This window comes from Chiloscyllium plagiosum, unplaced genomic scaffold (assembly GCF_037043375.1).
Source record: "Chiloscyllium plagiosum isolate Xiang-an unplaced genomic scaffold, Cpla_swu_hap1 HiC_scaffold_53X, whole genome shotgun sequence".
In the NCBI taxonomy this organism is placed as follows: domain Eukaryota; kingdom Metazoa; phylum Chordata; class Chondrichthyes; order Orectolobiformes; family Hemiscylliidae; genus Chiloscyllium; species Chiloscyllium plagiosum.
This window is the reverse complement of record NW_028270191.1, coordinates 22,661,777-22,679,782: the sequence shown is the minus strand read 5'-3', so window position 1 is coordinate 22,679,782 and position 18,006 is coordinate 22,661,777. Positions and strand designations below refer to the sequence as shown.

The 18,006-nt window shown below is 43.6% G+C and overlaps 1 protein-coding gene across 2 annotated transcripts in view; it reads right to left on the bottom strand.

Moving 5' to 3' along the window:
- Positions 1-10,115: 10,115 nt before the first annotated feature.
- Positions 10,116-18,006, bottom strand: part of LOC122543291 (glycerol-3-phosphate dehydrogenase [NAD(+)], cytoplasmic-like) — a 35,972-nt gene continuing 28,081 nt past the window's right edge. Inside the window, exons 7-8 of one of the 2 annotated variants that reach the window (XM_043681797.2) lie at positions 16,929-17,035; positions 10,116-13,696 (exon numbers count right to left, since the gene is read on the bottom strand). In XM_043681797.2, the coding sequence (XP_043537732.2) occupies positions 13,600-13,696; positions 16,929-17,035 (204 nt within the window). In that variant the 3' untranslated portion in view covers positions 10,116-13,599. The remainder of the gene's footprint in view (positions 13,697-16,928; positions 17,036-18,006) is intronic. The other variant, XM_043681798.2, reaches the window with a different exon arrangement.

Sequence of the window (18,006 nt, the reverse complement as noted above, 5' to 3'; positions counted from 1 at the left end):
CTGATAATGAACGCTAATACACCATAGGCCTTCTTACAAGCTCTATCCACCTGAGTGGCAACTTTCAAAGATCTATGAACATAGACCCCAAGATCCCTCTGTTCCTCCACCTCACTAAGAACCCTACCGTTAACCCTGTATTCCGCATTCTTATTTGTCTTTCCAAAATGGACAATCTCACACTTGGCAGGGTTGAACTCCATCTGCCACTCCTCAGCCCAGCTCTGCATCATATCTAAGTCTCTTTGCAGCCGACAACAACCCTCCTCACTATCCACAACTCCACCAATCTTCGTATCAGCTGCAAATTTACTGACCCACCCTTCGACTCCCTCATCCAAGTCATTAATAAAAATTACAAACAGCAGAGGACCCAGAACTGATCCCTGCGGAACTCCACTTGTAACTGGGCTCCAGGCTGAATATTTGCCATATACCACCACTCTCTGACTTCGACCGGTTAGCCAGTTTTCTATTCATTTGGTCAAATTTCCCTCTATCCCATGCCTCCTGACTTTCCGCATAAGCCTACCATGGGGAACCTTATCAAATGCCTTACTAAAATCCATGTATACTACATCCACTGCTCTACCCTCATCTACATGCTTGGTCACCTCCTCAAAGAATTCAATAAGACTTGTAAGGCAAGACCTACCCTTCACAAATCCGTGCTGGCTGTCCCTAATCAAGCAGTGTCTTTCCAGATACTCATAAATCCTATCCCTCAGTACCCTTTCCATTACTTTGCCTACCACCGAAGTAAGACTAACTGGCCTGTAATTCCCGGGGTTATCCCTATTCCCTTTTTTGAACAGGGGCACAACATTCGCCACTCTCCAGTCCCCTGGTACCACCCCCGTTGACAGTGAAGACGAAAAGATCATTGCCAACGGTACTGCAATTTCCTCTCTTGCTTCCCACATAATCCTAGGATATATCCCGTCAGGCCCAGGGGACTTGTCTATCCTCAAGTTGTTCAAAATGTCCAACACATCTTCCTTCCTAACAAGTATCTCCTCTAGCTTACCAGTCCGTTTCACACTCTCCTCTTCAACAATACGGTCCCTCTCGTTCGTAAATACTGAAGAAAAGTACTCATTCAAGACCTCTCCTATCTCTTCCGACTCAATACACAGTCTCCCACTACTGTCCTTGATCGGACCTACCCTCGTTCTCGTCATTCTCATGTTTCTCACATACGCATAAAATGCCTTTGGGTTATCCTTGATCCTATCCGCCAAAGATTTTTCATGCCCTCTCTTAGCTCTCCTAATCCCTTTCTTCAGGTCCCTTCTGGCTATCCTGTATCCCTCCACTGCTCTGTCTGAACCCTGTTTCCTCAACCTGATGTAAGCCTCCTTCTTCCTCTTTACAAGACATTCAACCTCCCTCGTCAACCAAGGTTCCCTCACACGACCATCTCTTTCCTGCCTGACTGGTACATACATATCAAAGACACGTCGTATCTGTTCCTTGAAAAAGTTCCACATTTCCACGATATCCTTCCCTGACAGCCTATGCTCCCAACTTATGCTCCTCAGATCCTGTCTTACAGCATCGTAATTACCCTTCCCCCAATTGTAAAACCTACCCTGTTGCACGCACCTATCTCTCTCCATAACCAAGGTGAAAGTCACAGAATTGTGGTCACCATCACCAAAATGTTCACCCACTAACAAGCCCATCACTTGTCCCGGTTCATTACCGAGTACCAAATCCAATATGGCCTCCTCTCTGGTCGGACAATCTACATACTGAGTTAGAAAAGCTTCCTGGACACACTGCGCAAACACTGCCCCATCCAATCTACTTGATCTAAAGAGCTTCCAATCAATATTTGGAAGTTGAAATCACGCATAACTACTACCCTGTGGCTTCTGCACCTTTCCGAAATCTGTTTCCCAATCTGTTTCTCCACATCTTTGCTGCTATTGGGGGGCCTATAGTAAACACCCAACAAGGTGACTGCATTTTTCCTATTTCTGACTTCAGCCCATACTACCTCCAAAGGCAGATCCCCCTCGAACTGCCTTTCTGCAGCCGTTATACCATTTCTAATTAGCAACGCCACCCCCCCTCCTTTTTTACCACCCTCCCTAATCTTACTGAAACATCTGTAACCAGGAACCTCCAACAACCATTCCTGTCCCTCTTCTATCCACGTTTCCGTGATGGCCACAACATCGTAGTCCCAGGTACCGATCCACGCCTTAAGTTCACCCACCTTATATCTGATACTCCTTGCGTTGAAGTATACGCACTTGAACCCATCTCTGTGTCCGCAAGTATTCCCTGTCTGTGCTACCTTCTTCACAGCCTCCCTACATTCTTGGACATCCTGACAAACAGCTAGCCTACTTGCTGGACTACAAGTCCGGATCCCATCCCCCTGCCAAATTAGTTTAAACCCCCCCCCCCCCGAAGAGTGCTAACAAACCTACCCCCCAGGATATTGGTGCCCTTCTGGTTCAGGTGCAACCCGTCCTGCTTGTACAGGTCCCATCTTCCCCAGAATGCAGTCCAATTGTCCAAATACCTGAAGCCCTCCCTCCTACACCATCCTTGCAGCCACGTGTTCAACTGCACTCTCTCCCTATTCCTTACCTCACTGTCACGTGGCACCGGCAACAACCCAGAGATGACGACTCTGTCTGTCCTAGCTTTTAGCTTCCAGCCTAACTCCCTGAGCTCTTGAATGACCTCCCCACACCTCTTCCTACCTATGTCGTTGGTGCCAACGTGCACCACGACTTCTGGCTGCACACCCTCCCCCTTAAGGATTCTGAAGACACGGTCCGAGGCGTCTCGGACCCTGGCACCCGGGAGGCAACAAACTATCCGAGAGTCTCGCCCATGTCCACAACCGCCTGTCCGTCCCTCTAACTAGAGAGTCTCCTATAACTAGCGCTCTCCTCCTATCCCCCTTTCCCTTCTGAGTCTCAGAGCCAGACCTCGCGCCACAGACCCGGTTACTGCAGCTTACCCCTGCTACCCCAACAGTATCCAAAGCGGTATACTTATTGTTTAGGGGAACGACCACAGGGGATCCCTGCACTGCCTGCTTCCTCCCCTTCCCAGCTCTAACTGTTACCCAGCTACCTCTGTTCTCTGGCGTAGCTATGTCCCTGTAGCTTCTATCTATCACCCTCTCAGCCTCTCGAATAATCCTCAGTTCATCCAACTCCAGTTCCAGTTCCCTAACTCGTTCTGTGAGGAGCAGGATCTGACTGCATTTCCTGCAGATGAAGTCGGCAGGAGTATCGGTGGTCACCCCTACCTCGAACATCCTGCAGGAGGAACATTCCACTCCCTGCGTTGCCATTACTCTACACCTCGTCTCTGAAAACAAGAACACTGAGTAGCTTACCTGTGGACTTTAAAATTAGGTTAGAGGAGGAGGATGGGAGGGAGGCCCTACTATGTAGGGCCTGGGGTCTAGAACACACCCACTCAAATATCAGTCACTTACCTTCCAAACTAGCTCTGCGCTCCAACCTCACTTCCACCCAGCTCGCGCCGCTCTCTGCTGTGAGAAGACCATTGGCGTCGAGGTAAGGTCTTTATATATCAGTCACTTACCTTCCCGACCAGCTCTGCGCTCCAACCTCACTTCCGCCTAGCTCGCGCCGCTATCTGCTGTTCTTGCTTTCCTCCCATTAACCTTTGATCCCTTTCATTCTAAAACTTATATTTAACTCCTCACTTTATTTCTACAACATCCAGTATGAGATCTCAGCAGTCCACTGATGATAAGTAACTGGAAATTCCTCTTGATTCAAGTGTTCCTCCCTGATAGGTTTATTGTGATGAACTCTTCTATCCATCAGATACAAGCCATTCGACAAAAAGAAATGATATCCAGTCAGCCAAACACCTACTTACCTCCTGACTGGGCCCAGATGCACCTTTATCTTGATGGAGCAAGATTCCAGTCTGACTCAACAAACCATTTCAAATGCTCACTCGAGCCTGTATTGTATTAGGCAAAAGTAAATGTTGATTTCCAGAAACCATTAAAAAAGTGTTAGGACATGGGGTAAACCCTCCTGCTTAATTTAAACCAGCAACTTAGAAAAGATTTATCCCGTGTAGTAATCTCTGAAAATTCGAGAGGCCAAGAACTATTCAAAGTAAAAGTTAACAACTTTATTTCTTAAAGTCTAACCTAGAATAATTAACTAACAACTATTACAACTCCTTCCTCTAACCTATTGTTTACTTTCCCTTCTATAATACTGGTCCGATAAAACCCCCAAGTAAGATTTACCAAAAATTCAAATTCCAAAACCTGGCAGCTGTCGAATCTTCACTTTGTATCTTCCTCTGTACATTTTCTTCTCAGGATTTCTCTTTCACTAGTCATTGATAGATAAATGTACCTTTAAGAGAGCTAATTTCCCAGGCAGTCTGCAGATGTTGGTGGCTTGGCAGTTGTCCCTCAAGTGTTCAATCTTCCCCAGTCTTATGCCCCCAAAGCATTGGATTGTGTCATTGGCTTTTAATGTTGTCAATATTCTAAATTCAAACAGGATTGGAGTTTGGTATTTTTTGGGGTATAATTTAAACTGATTGGCTGAATTCAAATTTCTTTTTGTATCCAGGCAACCAGCTACTCTAGCTGTTGGACCAAATGTTACAATGTAACTTCTCCAGCACTCTGTGTGCCTCTCTAAGTCCTTCAATCTCTTAAAGGTATAGTACACTTCTACACCTTCATAACACCTCCTCCCTTAAGAAAAACTAAACCATCATAATGAAAAGATGGCTTCATTTTTCTTTCTATTCTTTAAACACATCACCCTAGCATACCGATAACTTTAATCTAAGTTCACCTTAACGTCTTCCTATATACCTATATATATAAAACCAATTAAATAAATATAAATCTCATCTAAACTTTATCAGTTAAATCCATGATAATGCATCTGCGATTACGTTCTTACAATCCACAACATGTACAATTTTTAATTTAAAAGTCTGTAACATAAGACTCCAATGAAATAATCTCATTTACTTGTCTTTAAAGAGAATGCTTTAAAGAATGTATTAGATTAGATTACTTACAGTGTGGAAACAGGCCCTTCGGCCCAACAAGTCCACACCGACCCGCCGAAGCGTATACCACCCAGACCCATACTCCTACATTTACCCCTTCACCTAACACTACGGGCAATTTAGCATGGCCAATTCACCTAACCTGCACATTTTTGGATTGTGGGAGGAAACCGGAGCACCTGGAGGAAACCCATGCAGACACGGGGAGAATGTGCAAACTCCACACAGAGAGTCGCCTGAGGCGGGAGTTGAACCCGGGTCTTTGGCGCTGAGAGGCAGCAGTGCTAACCACTGTGCCACCGTGCCGCCCATAAATGTAAGCAGATTGTGATCTGTGTACACAACCTTCTCCGACAATTGTTCGTGACATAGACATTAAAGTGTTGTAAGGCCAGTACCAAACTCAATAGTTATTTTTCGATCGTGGAGTATTTCCTCTGGTGGATGTTGAGCTTCTTCGAAAACCACCTGGCAGTTCAATCCCATCCTCATCCTCCTGTATGAGTGCAGCTCCAACCCCTATGTCACTAGCATTGATGGTGATGTTAAAAGATTTTGAAAAGGTTGGTGTAGCTAAAACTGGTTTGGTGGTTAATATGGCTTTCAAATGGTCAAATGCCTCCTGTCCACCGGAACTTTGTGTTCTTCTTCAGCAAATCAGTTAACAGTACCACTACACTGCTGAAGGTTGGAACAAACGTTTGATAGAATCCGCTGAGTCTGAAGAATCAAAGCACCTCTTTCTTTAAGGTTGGTTGTGGAAATTCCTCGATGGCCTATGTCTTTGTGTTCCATGGGGTCAACCTTCCACGACCGATGTTATGTCCCAAGAATGTCACCTCTGCTTTCGCGAATTCAGTTTTATTTAAGTTTATCACTAGTTTTGCTTCTCGTAGTCATTCAAAGAGCTCTGCCAACTGTACCATGTGATCTTTCCAGGAATTACCAAAGATCACTTCATCATCCAAACAGACTGCACAGTTTGTTAACCCAGCCACAACTCTGTTCATAATTCTTTGGAATGTGGCGGGTGTGTCCTTCATTCCAAAGGGCATCACTTTAAACTGATATAGCTCATTTTGGGTCACAAACGCAGAAATTTCTTTCGCCATCTCTCGTAAAGATACATGCCAGTAACCATGCATTAAGTCCAACTTGGTGATGTAACTGGCTTGTCTGACTTTCTCAATACAGTCCTCCAATCTTGGAATTGGATATGAGTCCGATTTTGTAATGGTATTAACCTTCCGATAATCCACGCATAATCATTGAGTACTGTCTGGTTTGGGAACTAAGGCGATCGGCGAACTCCACTCGCTCTGGCTTGGTTCGATGATATCCTTGTTGAGCATGGCCTCCACCTCCTTCTGGACCTGTCTGGCTTTGAAAGGATTAAGCTGATTGGGGTGTTGTTTTATTGAAGCAGTATTTCCTATGTCTACTTCATGTACAATAGTATTAGTCCTCCCCATCTAATTTTTACATATGTCCTGCTACTGCAATAACAAATCTTTCAACTGTGATCTATGCTCATGAGACAGATAGTTTACTAACCTATCCCACTCTTCAAGGAATTCTTCATTTTTAAATCTATTTTGAGGCACATCAAAATCCACATCATCTGGATTTGATTCCTCGTTCTGTGGGGCAGTATCTCACACCGGTTTCTCCTGTTCTTTCTCTCTTGTATAATACACATTCAACATGTTCACATGAAATACCTGATACCATTTTTTTCTCTATCTGACATCTTTACTAGATAGTTCACCTGACTCAATTTTTTCTCAATTTGGTAGGGACCACTAAACTTGGCTTTGAAGGGATCTCCTATCACTGGTAACAGTATTAACACCTCATCCCCTCGGGAAAATGTCTGAGTCACAGAGCTTTTATCTGCCACCTGTTTTATTCTATACTGTGCCCTCTTTAGGTGCTATTTGGCTAACTCACCTACTCTATTTAATCTTTCCCTCACCTCCAATACATAATCTAAGTGTGAGATCTCTGACTTTGGTCCTGACAATTTTTCTTTAATTAATTTCAAAGCACCTCTCACTTCATTCCCTAATATTAACTCAAAGTGAGTGAACTGAGTAGATTCATTTGGGTCATCTCTATTGGCAAACTATACGAATGGGATACTTTTATCCCAATCATTTGGGTAATCCTGACAGTGTGCTCTCAAAGTGGTCTTCAAGGTCTGATGTCACCTTTCTAAAGTTCCCTGGGATTCAGGATGATACATACTGGATTTAAAGTGCTGTATACCTAAGCTATCCATAACCTCCTTAAACAGCTTAGCAGCAAAAATTGACCCTTGGTCTGACTGAATCTTTCTGGATAGCCCATACCGTGTGAAGAAAGCTACTAACTCCTCTCTTACCCTTTTTGCCTTGATACTCCACAATGGAATTGCCTCCAGAAATCTGGTAGACACATCCATTAGGGTTAACAAGTACTGGTTCCCATTTTAAGTTTTTGGGAGGGGACCTATGCAATCAATTACAACCCGCATGAAAGGTTCTTCAAATGTGGGAATTGGCAACAAAGGGGCTGGTTTTATTACCGCCTGTGGCTTACCTACCATTTGGCATGTATGACACGTACGGCAAAAGTTAACCACATCCAGCCCAATACAAATGTTTTCGTACCTTACTCTGTGTCTTTCGTACCCCGAGGTGACCTCATACAGGTAGTTCATGTGCTACCAGCAACACAATCTGGTGCACTACGGCCCATTTCTCCTCTGCACTAACCTGCCGTGGTCTCCATTTTTGTATTAGGATTCTTTCAGATAACCCTCCAGAATATTCTCTGCCTCCTTTTCAGAGTACGCATTCACATATATGTTTTATCATCTTGTCTTGCTGTTGCAAGTCCCTTAGCCTTTCAGGACTAAACACTTCTGTCTGACCCTCTGCCTGTTCAGGTTTTTCCTGTACCATTATGTCAAACAGGGTATCTGCTAAGTGAACCTCACCTCCTTCATCTTTCTCTTTACTTTTCACTTTGTGCTGTGACTTATGATAGTGGAATCCGGTTACCACACAGTCTGGGAGAATACCAGGATATTTCTGTTTTAACTCCTCAGTTTCTTGGTCTTCCTTGGGTTTCTCCACAACAAGGGGTGTCACTCCCACCTTGGATCCTCCCAAATCATTCCCAAGAACAAATTGAATTCCTGGAACTGACACTCTGCCAATCACTCCCACTGTAACTTCTCCAGTCTTGAGTTGGCACCCAAACCTGATCTTGCATAGGGGAACGCTAAACTTCTGTCCATCTATCCCACAAATTACCACACTCTCGGGTAACAGATCAGAAAGAGTGCATATTCACTCATTCTTTACTATCAATGACTGGTTAGATCCTGTATCTCTCAAAATTATAGCTTCTTGTCCTTATCCCCCTGTTCTTTCTGAGTACACTTTACCCACAGAGGTGAATTCTTTGTAGAGGTCAGGTACTAACTCTGTACCCAGCCCTTGCCTAGTGTGTGCACTCTCCTGCAGCTCCTCGGCTCTTCTTGGGGTGTCCTTTACTACCTTCACTCATGCCACTGCCTTAGCTTCCTTTACCACATCTTTTCCCACAGTGCCTTTCTTTAACGACCAGCACTGTGTCTTTACATGTCCAACTTTACCACAGTGGAAGCATGTGAGGTCTTTCACCCCCTTTACACCATCTTAGGCTTCTTTTTTTATCCTGTGGTAAATTCTTACCAGTGCTCTCTACTCTTGGTTTCGTAGTGTAAGATCTCCCCTTCTCCCAACTTCTATCCCTCACATGATGAAATTCTGGCAGGAAGCTTGTCTTATGCACCAACATGTACTCATCTGCGAATTCTGCTGCCTTTCTCACTTCCTGAACTTTCTGTTCCTCCACGTGAATTCTTACCATCTCTGGCAGTGAGTTTTTAAACTCCTCCAGCAGAATAATCTCTCTTAGAGCCTCATAGGTCTTATCTATTTTCAAAGCATTCACCCATTTATCAAAATGACTGTTTAATTCTTTTGAACTCAACATAAGTCTGACCTGGTTCCTTCAGTGTTTCTGAACCGCTGTCTCTATGCTTCTGGTACCAATTCATAAACATTTAAAAATAGCGTGTTTAACCTCTTCGTAATTTCTTGACACCTCATCTGACAGTGCGGCAAATACCTCACTAGCTCTGCCTACCAGTTTAGTCTGAACTAGCATTACCCATAAATTCTTGGACCACTCCATCTACCCAGCCAATTTTTCAAATGAAATAAAGAAGGCTTCAACATCTTTCTCAATAAAATGTGGCAGAGTTTTGACATATTTGTATATATCACTATCCTGTCTTTTCATTTCCATCCTGTTAACTTGACTTTGTCGACTAAGACGAAACTTCTCAATTTCAAATTCTCTCCTTTTGCCTCTCCCTTTCTTCTCTATCTCTTTGCTCAGCTAAGAACCTCTGTCTTTTTTTTATCTCTCTCTCTGTTTCTCTTTATCTTCTGACTCCATTGTAATTTAAGTTTTTCTACCTTTACTGCACTTGTCTGTTTCTCTGATACACATAAGTGTTTGAGTATTTCCTTTACAATTTCAGCTTTACTTTTGTCCTTGGTTAAACCCAAACCTAATTTCTTTGCTAATTTTAAAAGTATGGCCTTTTTCTTTCCTTCTAAATTTTCTTGGCAAATTTGAGAATCATCTTCAAATCCCAGAACCTCCTTTAGGAATTTTAAGAACCATTTTTCTCACTTCTAATTTAATCAACCACAAATCACTGAAAGTAAACAAATTGTCTCACCTACGTTTTATTTAAAGATCTAGGACATTAACCTGCAACCTACTGGGCTTTTTCGTACCCCAAATCTATTCAAATCTGTCTAAACCTGTTGAAATCACAAATCCAAAACTCAAACTGTTCAAATCGCAGACAAAAGCCCCCCAAACTATTCAAATCCCAGCGATGAATCCCCAAACTGTATGACATGGGGTAAACCCTCCTGCTTAATTTAAACCAGCAACACAGAAAAGATTTATCCTGTACAGTACTCTGTGAAAATTCGAGAGGCCAAGAACTATTTAAAGTAAAAATTATCAACTTTATTTCTGAACGTATAACAATAATTAACTAACAACAATTTACAACTCCTTCCTCTAAACTATCATTTACTTTCCCTTCTATAATACTAATGCGATAAAACCCCCAAGTAAAATTTACCAAAAATTCAAATTTCAAAACCCGGCAGCTGTCAAATCTTCGCTTTGTATCTTCCTCTGTAGATTTTCTTCTTCTTAGGATTTCTCTTTCACTAGTCATTGATATAAAAATGTACCTTTAGGAGAGCTAATTTTCCAGGCAGTCTGCAGATGTTGGTGGCTTGGTAGTTCTCCCTCAACTGTTCAATTTTCCCTGGTCTTATATCCCCAAAGCATTGATCGTATCATTGACTTTTAATATTGTCAGTATACTAAATTCAAACAGGTTTGGAGTTTGTTATTTTTGGGGTATAATTTAAACTGATTGGCCGAATTCAAATTTGTTTTTGTATCCAGACAACCAGCTACTCTAGCTGCTGGACCAAATGTTACAATGTAACTTCTCCAGCACTGTGTGCCTAAGTCCTTCACTCTCAAAGGTACAGTACACTTCTATACCTTCACATAAAAAGGCAATAAGCTGAGACTGAAGGCCCCAACCTGTGGCATTGTAAGTGTTCAGGTAGGCTTCCACAGATTATTTCGCATCTATTCACCACCTAATAGGCCTGGTGTTCCAGGAGATCATTAAGTATATTTAAATCTACGATAGACAGATCTTTAATCAGGAAGGAAATCAAGGGGTCTAAGGAAAAGGAAGGCAATTGGAGTTGAGGATAGTCAGATCAGCTGTGATCTTATTGAATGGTGGAGCAGACTTGATGGGATGAATTGTGCAGTTTTGGTCTCCAAATTTGAGGAAGGATATTCTAGCTATTGAGGGAGTGCAGCATGGGTTCACGAGGTCAATTCCCAGAATGGCGGGCCTATCATATGTTGAAAGATTGGAGCGACTGGGCTTGTATACACATGAGTTTAGAAGGATGAGAGGGGATCTGATTGAGACATATAAGATTATTAATGGATTGGACACTGGAGGCAGGAAGCACGTTTCCGCTGATGGGTGAGTCCAGAACCAGAGGACACAGTTTAAAAATAAGGGGTAGACCATTTAGAACAGAGTTGAGAAACTTCTTCACTCAGAGAGTGGTGGGTGTATGGAATGCTCTGCCCCAGAAGGCAGTGGAGGCCAAGTCTCTTTCAAGAAAGAGATGGATAGAGCTCTGAGAGATAGTGGAACGAAGGGTTATGGGGATAAGGCAGGAACAGGCTACTGATTGTGGATGATCAGCCATGATCATAATGAATGTGGTGCTGGCTCGAATGGCCTACTTCTGCACCTATTGTCTATTGAATAATCTACTTCTGTTTGTACGGTTTATGCAGATTCTGCATCACGGAGTGGGAGGTGAAATTTATTACAGCTGAAAATGATTGCTAGTTACAAAAACATTGATATTAGGGCAAGGCCTGTTTGCTTTTGTCCAAATTAAAATTATATAACTCACCTTTGTGCCACATATTTTTTCCATATTTTGGCCACCAGCTCAGGCCAGATAAAGCAACCGGTCGGACAGAACAAGGGTAGAAATCAGTGTGTGTTGTGTCTGTTTTTCCAGTTTTAAATGGGTGCATTTAACACTGGAAGTACTATGTCTAGTGTCATGGGTGTGGCGCTGGAAAAGCACAGCAGGTCAGGCAGCATCTGAGGAGCAGGAGAATCAATGTTTCGGGGATAAGCCCTTCATCAGGAATGATTTATGCCTGAAACGTCGATTTTCCTGCTCCTCGGATGCTACCTGACCTGCTGTGCTTTTCCAGCACCATACCCTCTCGTCTGATCTTCAGCATCTGCAGTCCTCACTGTCTCTATACTGTGTCTAGTGGCCAATTTGTGGGACAGTCTACATCTGAGTTACACAGACCTTCTCTCCACTGATTTGGGCCCAATTTTCAGGCATCTAGAGTGGCCACCAAAAACAGGAATTGGCTTTCTATCTGTTAAGCAGGGGCCGATCATTCACTGAGAGATGTCTCTGCTCAGAACTCTTCAGCTGCTGTCAGCTAAAGGCAATTTTTCAGAAAATAAATATGGTTCTTGGAACTCTCAAAAGTGTTTTAATTCCAGCTTGACAATTTCTACATTAAAACTAATGCAGTTCCCATCTCAGTTCATCTCCTTCGGGACCATCTCCGGTTATCAGATGACAACCTTGAATATTTATGAGATGAAAAGTCTTTTCGAATTCCACACAATTTATTAGGACAAATGGTATTGGGGTCTTCAGCTTGACATCATCTAGAAAGCCTGCTAGAATTTATACCCCTGCGTGAGCAAGGTAACAATTGGGTTGAAACAGTAATCCAGTGCTGGAGTTGTGAAAGGTTTTGTTTCTGGGGCCCTCATTCCATTTTATCAAAGTTCCAGACCCCAGTAATGCAGCACAAACATTTTTGTGTGTGTGTGTGTATATATTTATAAAATGAAACACTCCTATGTTTGTTACTTCTATTTTACTTCATGCTGGTGCTGAATACCATTTGTCAAGTAGCAGAGATATCTTTTACAGAAACGAGTAAAAAGTGGGAGAGGATTGAAATGATTAAATATCCAATGCAAAGATCATGAGACTGGGGAAATGGCTAACCAAAAAAAAAGGGACGTGAGAAACCAAAGCACGTGAAAATTAATTAAAAGTGTGAACCAAAAGCTAAAAATAATTTTCAGAGTTTGGTGGTTAATCAAGTACATTCCTGAAAATAAGTGCTGTCCCTTTACAGGCGAGGCCGTGAAATTTCAATCATTGATGATTTCCCATTGAGTGTGTCATCCAACTTTGCTGTGTTCTTGCTAGGTTTTGTACTGGGAGTTTCATGTCTCATTTTCTCATGGAATGTATCATTGAAACATCTTTTTGCTGATGTGCACTATTTGACTACTCTGACCCTGACCCAGCATGAAAAGATAATGAAGTGGCAACTTTCTGATAGTGAAAGCTGGGTTCTTGAATATATTCAAGGCCATTTTCAGTGATTTTAAAATGAAGTTACTTATCCTGGACATTCTTGGGAAAGTGTCTAACATTTGGTGATTTAACACATTGTCCGCTGCATTAGTGAAACTGCACCAGGTTACCACTCTTAACCACACCAAGGAAGACTAGAAAGAAGACTAAATGTATGAATAGTTACATTATCAGGCTGGTTCCTGAATGATGATGCAAATACATTTCAGTAGAAACTTTAAGCCTAACCTAAATAGGACACATTTAAGCACATTTTGGCTGCAATTTCCTGATTCTATCCAAAGCAGAAACTGTGTCCCAAGCACACGTTTTAAATCACAGAGACAACCTGTCTCTGTACAACTGCATGAAAGATCTGTCAGCACTCGGTATGTGCAACAAGCACCACCTTGATACTTTGCCTAAGGCAGGTCTAGAACAGGTTCCTTAAGATCATGGTTCACTTATGTTCTGGATGATCTTGGAGGCACTTGACAAATTCAGAGACTGGTTTGCGTTCATAACAGATTTGGTACACGGCAGTGAACAAAGGGAATCTAGAAAGAAACAGAAAGATTTCACACAGTCAATGTGTAGATGGTAATAAAGTGGTTATGCTACTGGAATAGTAATTTCAACTAATCTGGACACGGAGTTCAAATCCCACTGTGATGGTTGGAAGATAGTCAACAGATAAAGCAGGAATTTAAAAGCTGTCTTCTATAATGGTAAGTAGACAAGCAGGTAACCATGGAAAAACTATCTGATCACCTTTAGGGAAGGAAATCTGCCACCCTTAGCCAGTCTGGCCTACTGTCACTATCAATTACTCTCAGAGCCAGCCCAGCAAGCCATTTGTAAAATGATTCCAGCACAAATTGAGGCTATTTGGCCCTTCACCTTTTCAGCAAGAGCATCCCAGCTAGTCCCACTTCCTGATCAGCCTGATCCAATTTCCTTTTGAAGCCCATAATGGAATCTGCCATCACCTGCATCAGGCAGTGCATGCCAGATCCCAACCACCTGGTGTGCATAAAAACTTTCCCACATCCTACTTGGTTTGTTTGCTAATTACATGAAATTAGGGTCCTCTGCTTCTCAATCCCTCTACAAACAGGAACAGTTTCTAATCTGTCTATGCCATTCTGTCTAGACCCCTCATGATGTTGTGATTTTATTCAATATGGCAGTTCCCTACCACCTTGTCCTTTATTTCTTATTCAGTCAGGGGACATGGGTGTCACTGGCTGGGCCCAGCATTTATTGCCCATCCCTAGTTGCCCCTTGAGAGGGTGGGGGGCGAGCTGTCTTCTTGAACCACTGTAAGTAGACCCACAATGGCATTGGGGAGGGAATTCCAGGATATTGACCCAGTGACAGTGAAGGATGGTGATATATTTCCAAGTCAGGATGGTGAGTGTCTTGAAGTTGGTGGGGCTCCAATGTATCTGCTGTGTGTATCCTTCTGAATGAACTATAGTTTGGAAGATGCTGTCGAATGAGCCTGGTAGAGTTGCTGCAGTGCATCTTATAGATGGTACACTCTGCTGCGTCGGTGGTGGATGTGGTGCCAATCAAGTGGGGGCTGCTTTGTCCTGGATGGTGTCAAGCTTCTTGAGTGTTGTTGGAGCTGCCCCCATCCAGGCAAGTGGGGAGTATTCCATCGCACTCCTGACTTGAGCCTTCTAGATGGCGGACAGGCTTTGGCTCCTTGATGTCAAGGGCTGTCCCTCTCCCCTCCCCTCTGGAATTCAGCTCTTTTGTCCATGTTTGAACCAAGGCTGTAATGAGGTCAGGAGCTGAGTGACCCCGGTGGAACCCAAACTGGGTGTCACTGAGCAGGTTATTGCTGAGCAGGTGCTGCTTAATAGAACAGTGGATGACACCTTCCATCACTTTACTGATGATCGAGAGTAGACTGATGGGGCAGTAACTAGTCAGGTTGGGCTTGTTCTACTTTTTCTGTACAGGACGTACCTGGGGCAAATTGCCACATTGTTGGGTGTTGTCAGTGTTGCAGCTAACCTGAAGGGCAATTAAGGATGGCCATCCAAATGTGTCCATATTCCATGAACAACATCATCGTTGGCACTCCAAAGGCAGTTCCCAGTTAGGGCAAAAGAAAAACATGGCCTTCACGGTCACTGCCAGTGAGTCCTGGGTCAATTTGTTGCTCTGTTTATTGCAGCTCAGTGGGTCACACTCTTGCTTCTGTTATTCCTGTCAAACATTCATTTTTAAATCATTGGCTGGAGACAAACAATAGACTTTTTAAAAAAAGGCAGTCTTTTAGGTGGCACAGTGGCTCAGCAGTTAGCACTGCTGCCTCACAGCACTAGGGACCCGGGTTCGATCTCCACCTTGGGCAACTGTCTGTATGGAGTTTGCACGTTCTCCCTTGGTTTCCTCCAGGTGCTCCGGTTTCCTCCCACAATCCAAAGACATGCAGGTTTGGTGAATTGGCCTTGCTAAATTGCCCCACAGTGTTCAGGGATGTGTAGGTTAGGTGCATTAGTCAGGGGTAAACGTAGGGGAATGGATCTGGGTGGGAAAGTCTTCAAAGGATCAGTGTGGACTTTTGGGCCAAATGGCCTGTTTCCATACTGTGGGGAGTCTATGATTGAGAGATATTCAACCATGGAATAATGAACAATTCAGAAAGTAATTGTTTGGACAAAAGGTTTTGATCTTCTGAAGATCACTGTGCAGACCTGAGAGAATCAAAGCTACCTTTTTAGTATAGAATGGATTATTCAACTTTTGATGTCAGATTGAGAAATATCATGTGACCAACTACTTCGATGGAGGGTCACTGGACCTGAAACATTAACTCTGTTTTCTGCCCACAGATGCGGCCAGACTTGCTGGTGTTTTGCAAAGGACATTTTTTGCAGACAACACCAGCTGTGTAAAGGAAACTGCTGATCTCCATGTGTCTGTCTCTCTCTCTTTACCCCCCATCTATGATGGCACTCCATCGTCTGAGTCCTTTTACCTGGGTCAGATTTAGCTTAATAAAACAAACTCTTTACTTGCTAATGTCAAGGGAACATAGCTAATGTTTTACAAACAGCACGTAAACACACTGATACATCTGATTTAAATTCAAAACCTTGCTACAATCAAACAAAGAACGTGAAAAGACAGGGGCCTTTCCACTGGGGCCCACCTGATTGTAAAATCAGGATGTCATGAGTTCAAATCTTACTCCAGAGGCACAATCTAGTCTGTACCACCCCAATGCATTGCTGTGGGAGTGCTGCATTGCCGAAGGCGCCATGTTGGGAATGAGACGTTACACCAACACCCCCATGTAGATGCAAAAGATATCACAGCAGAGGTTTCAAAGCAGAGCGAGTGGGGGTGTCCTGGCCAATATTTATCTCACTGGGTCAATGGTGGTAGCCATGAGACAGAGATTAAACAGCACTGAGTTGGGGAAACCGAGGAGAATGTTTCGACGCATTGAGTTGATGGGAAATGGCAACAGCAGAGATTCCCAAGTAACTTTAAACAGGGATTGGGGTAAACACTCAAAGAGGAAAAGAAAACTTGCCAATGTTTTGGGGAAAGAGAAAGGGAGTTGCAGAGCTCTGATAATGAGTCAGCATGGGGGGGTGGGGGGGCATGTGTTAAATGGCCTCTTTCTGTGCTCTGCTGCAGCAGACAGCTGCACCATCTTGTTCACATTATCAAAGCATGAGCTGCCCATGGCTGAATAAAAGAGGCCGTTACCCCAGGTAGGTGCATGATGGGAGAGTGGGGAGCTCGGGTGTATGGAGTACTTACTTATTGACTAGGTTTTGGACCTTTAGAGTGTGATTGATTTCAATCGCTGTCTGTGGTCCCTGTAGCTTCTGCCCATTCAGCATCTCTTCTTCCAGCTGTTTAATAGACTGAGGAAGGATAGAACAGTCTGTCATGAGTTTAGCTGCCAGACTAACAAGTTACTTCAGCTCAGATGGTGGTCTTACCTTGAGTGGAATGAGCACCAATGGTGTATCGGAATCAGCAATAGAATGGGACTAGTTCAGTTTGGGAAACCTGGTCCGAATGGATGAGTTGGGTCGAAAGGGTCTGTTTCCGTGCTATATGACTCTATGACACAATGGGCTCCAGTGCCCCTTAACTAGGGTGGGGGAGGTGCCATTGACCACCAGCTCCTGACCCCAGTGGTGTTCCCCTGTGACCTTTGCTGGAAATGGGTAATGCAGGGACAGGAAAACAGGTACTCAACCACACTGGGCCTGCTCACTCATTCCGTCAGATCATGCCTAATCTGTCCATTAATTCTATTTAGCAACTTTTTCTCCAGAACCCTGCTCACCCGCCTCCCATTCTTCAAGTGGGATGGGGTTAGATTTTGGATATGATGTGGGTAGCGTGCAGGAAGGTGGAGTTGAGGTCGATCGGCCAGGATCTACATGAATGGCAAACAGGCTAGAGGGGCTGAATGGTCTGCTCGCATTTCTTATTTTGAGCAACCGTTACTAGGAAACAACCAAATTGTTAGAAAAGCCCATCTGGTTCACTCATATCTTTTCGGAAAGGAAACTGCCATCCTTACCTGGTCTGGTTTACATATGACTCCCGAACCACAGCAATGTGGCTGATTCTTAACTGCCCTCTTCACTGGTAAAACAAGCCACTCAGATATCACCACCACCTTTAAGGGGCAATTACGGATAGGTAATAAATGCTGGCCTTGACACTGACGTCCACAGAGAAAACCAAACCACAGTGCCTAGCATCGATTACAGTGCAAAAGCAGGCCATTCGAACCGTCAAGCCAATGCCAGCAGTGTTAGGTGAAGGTTGTTAACGTGCCTCGTGTTTGAAGAAGGACCAATTGGCTGGGAGTCCAAAC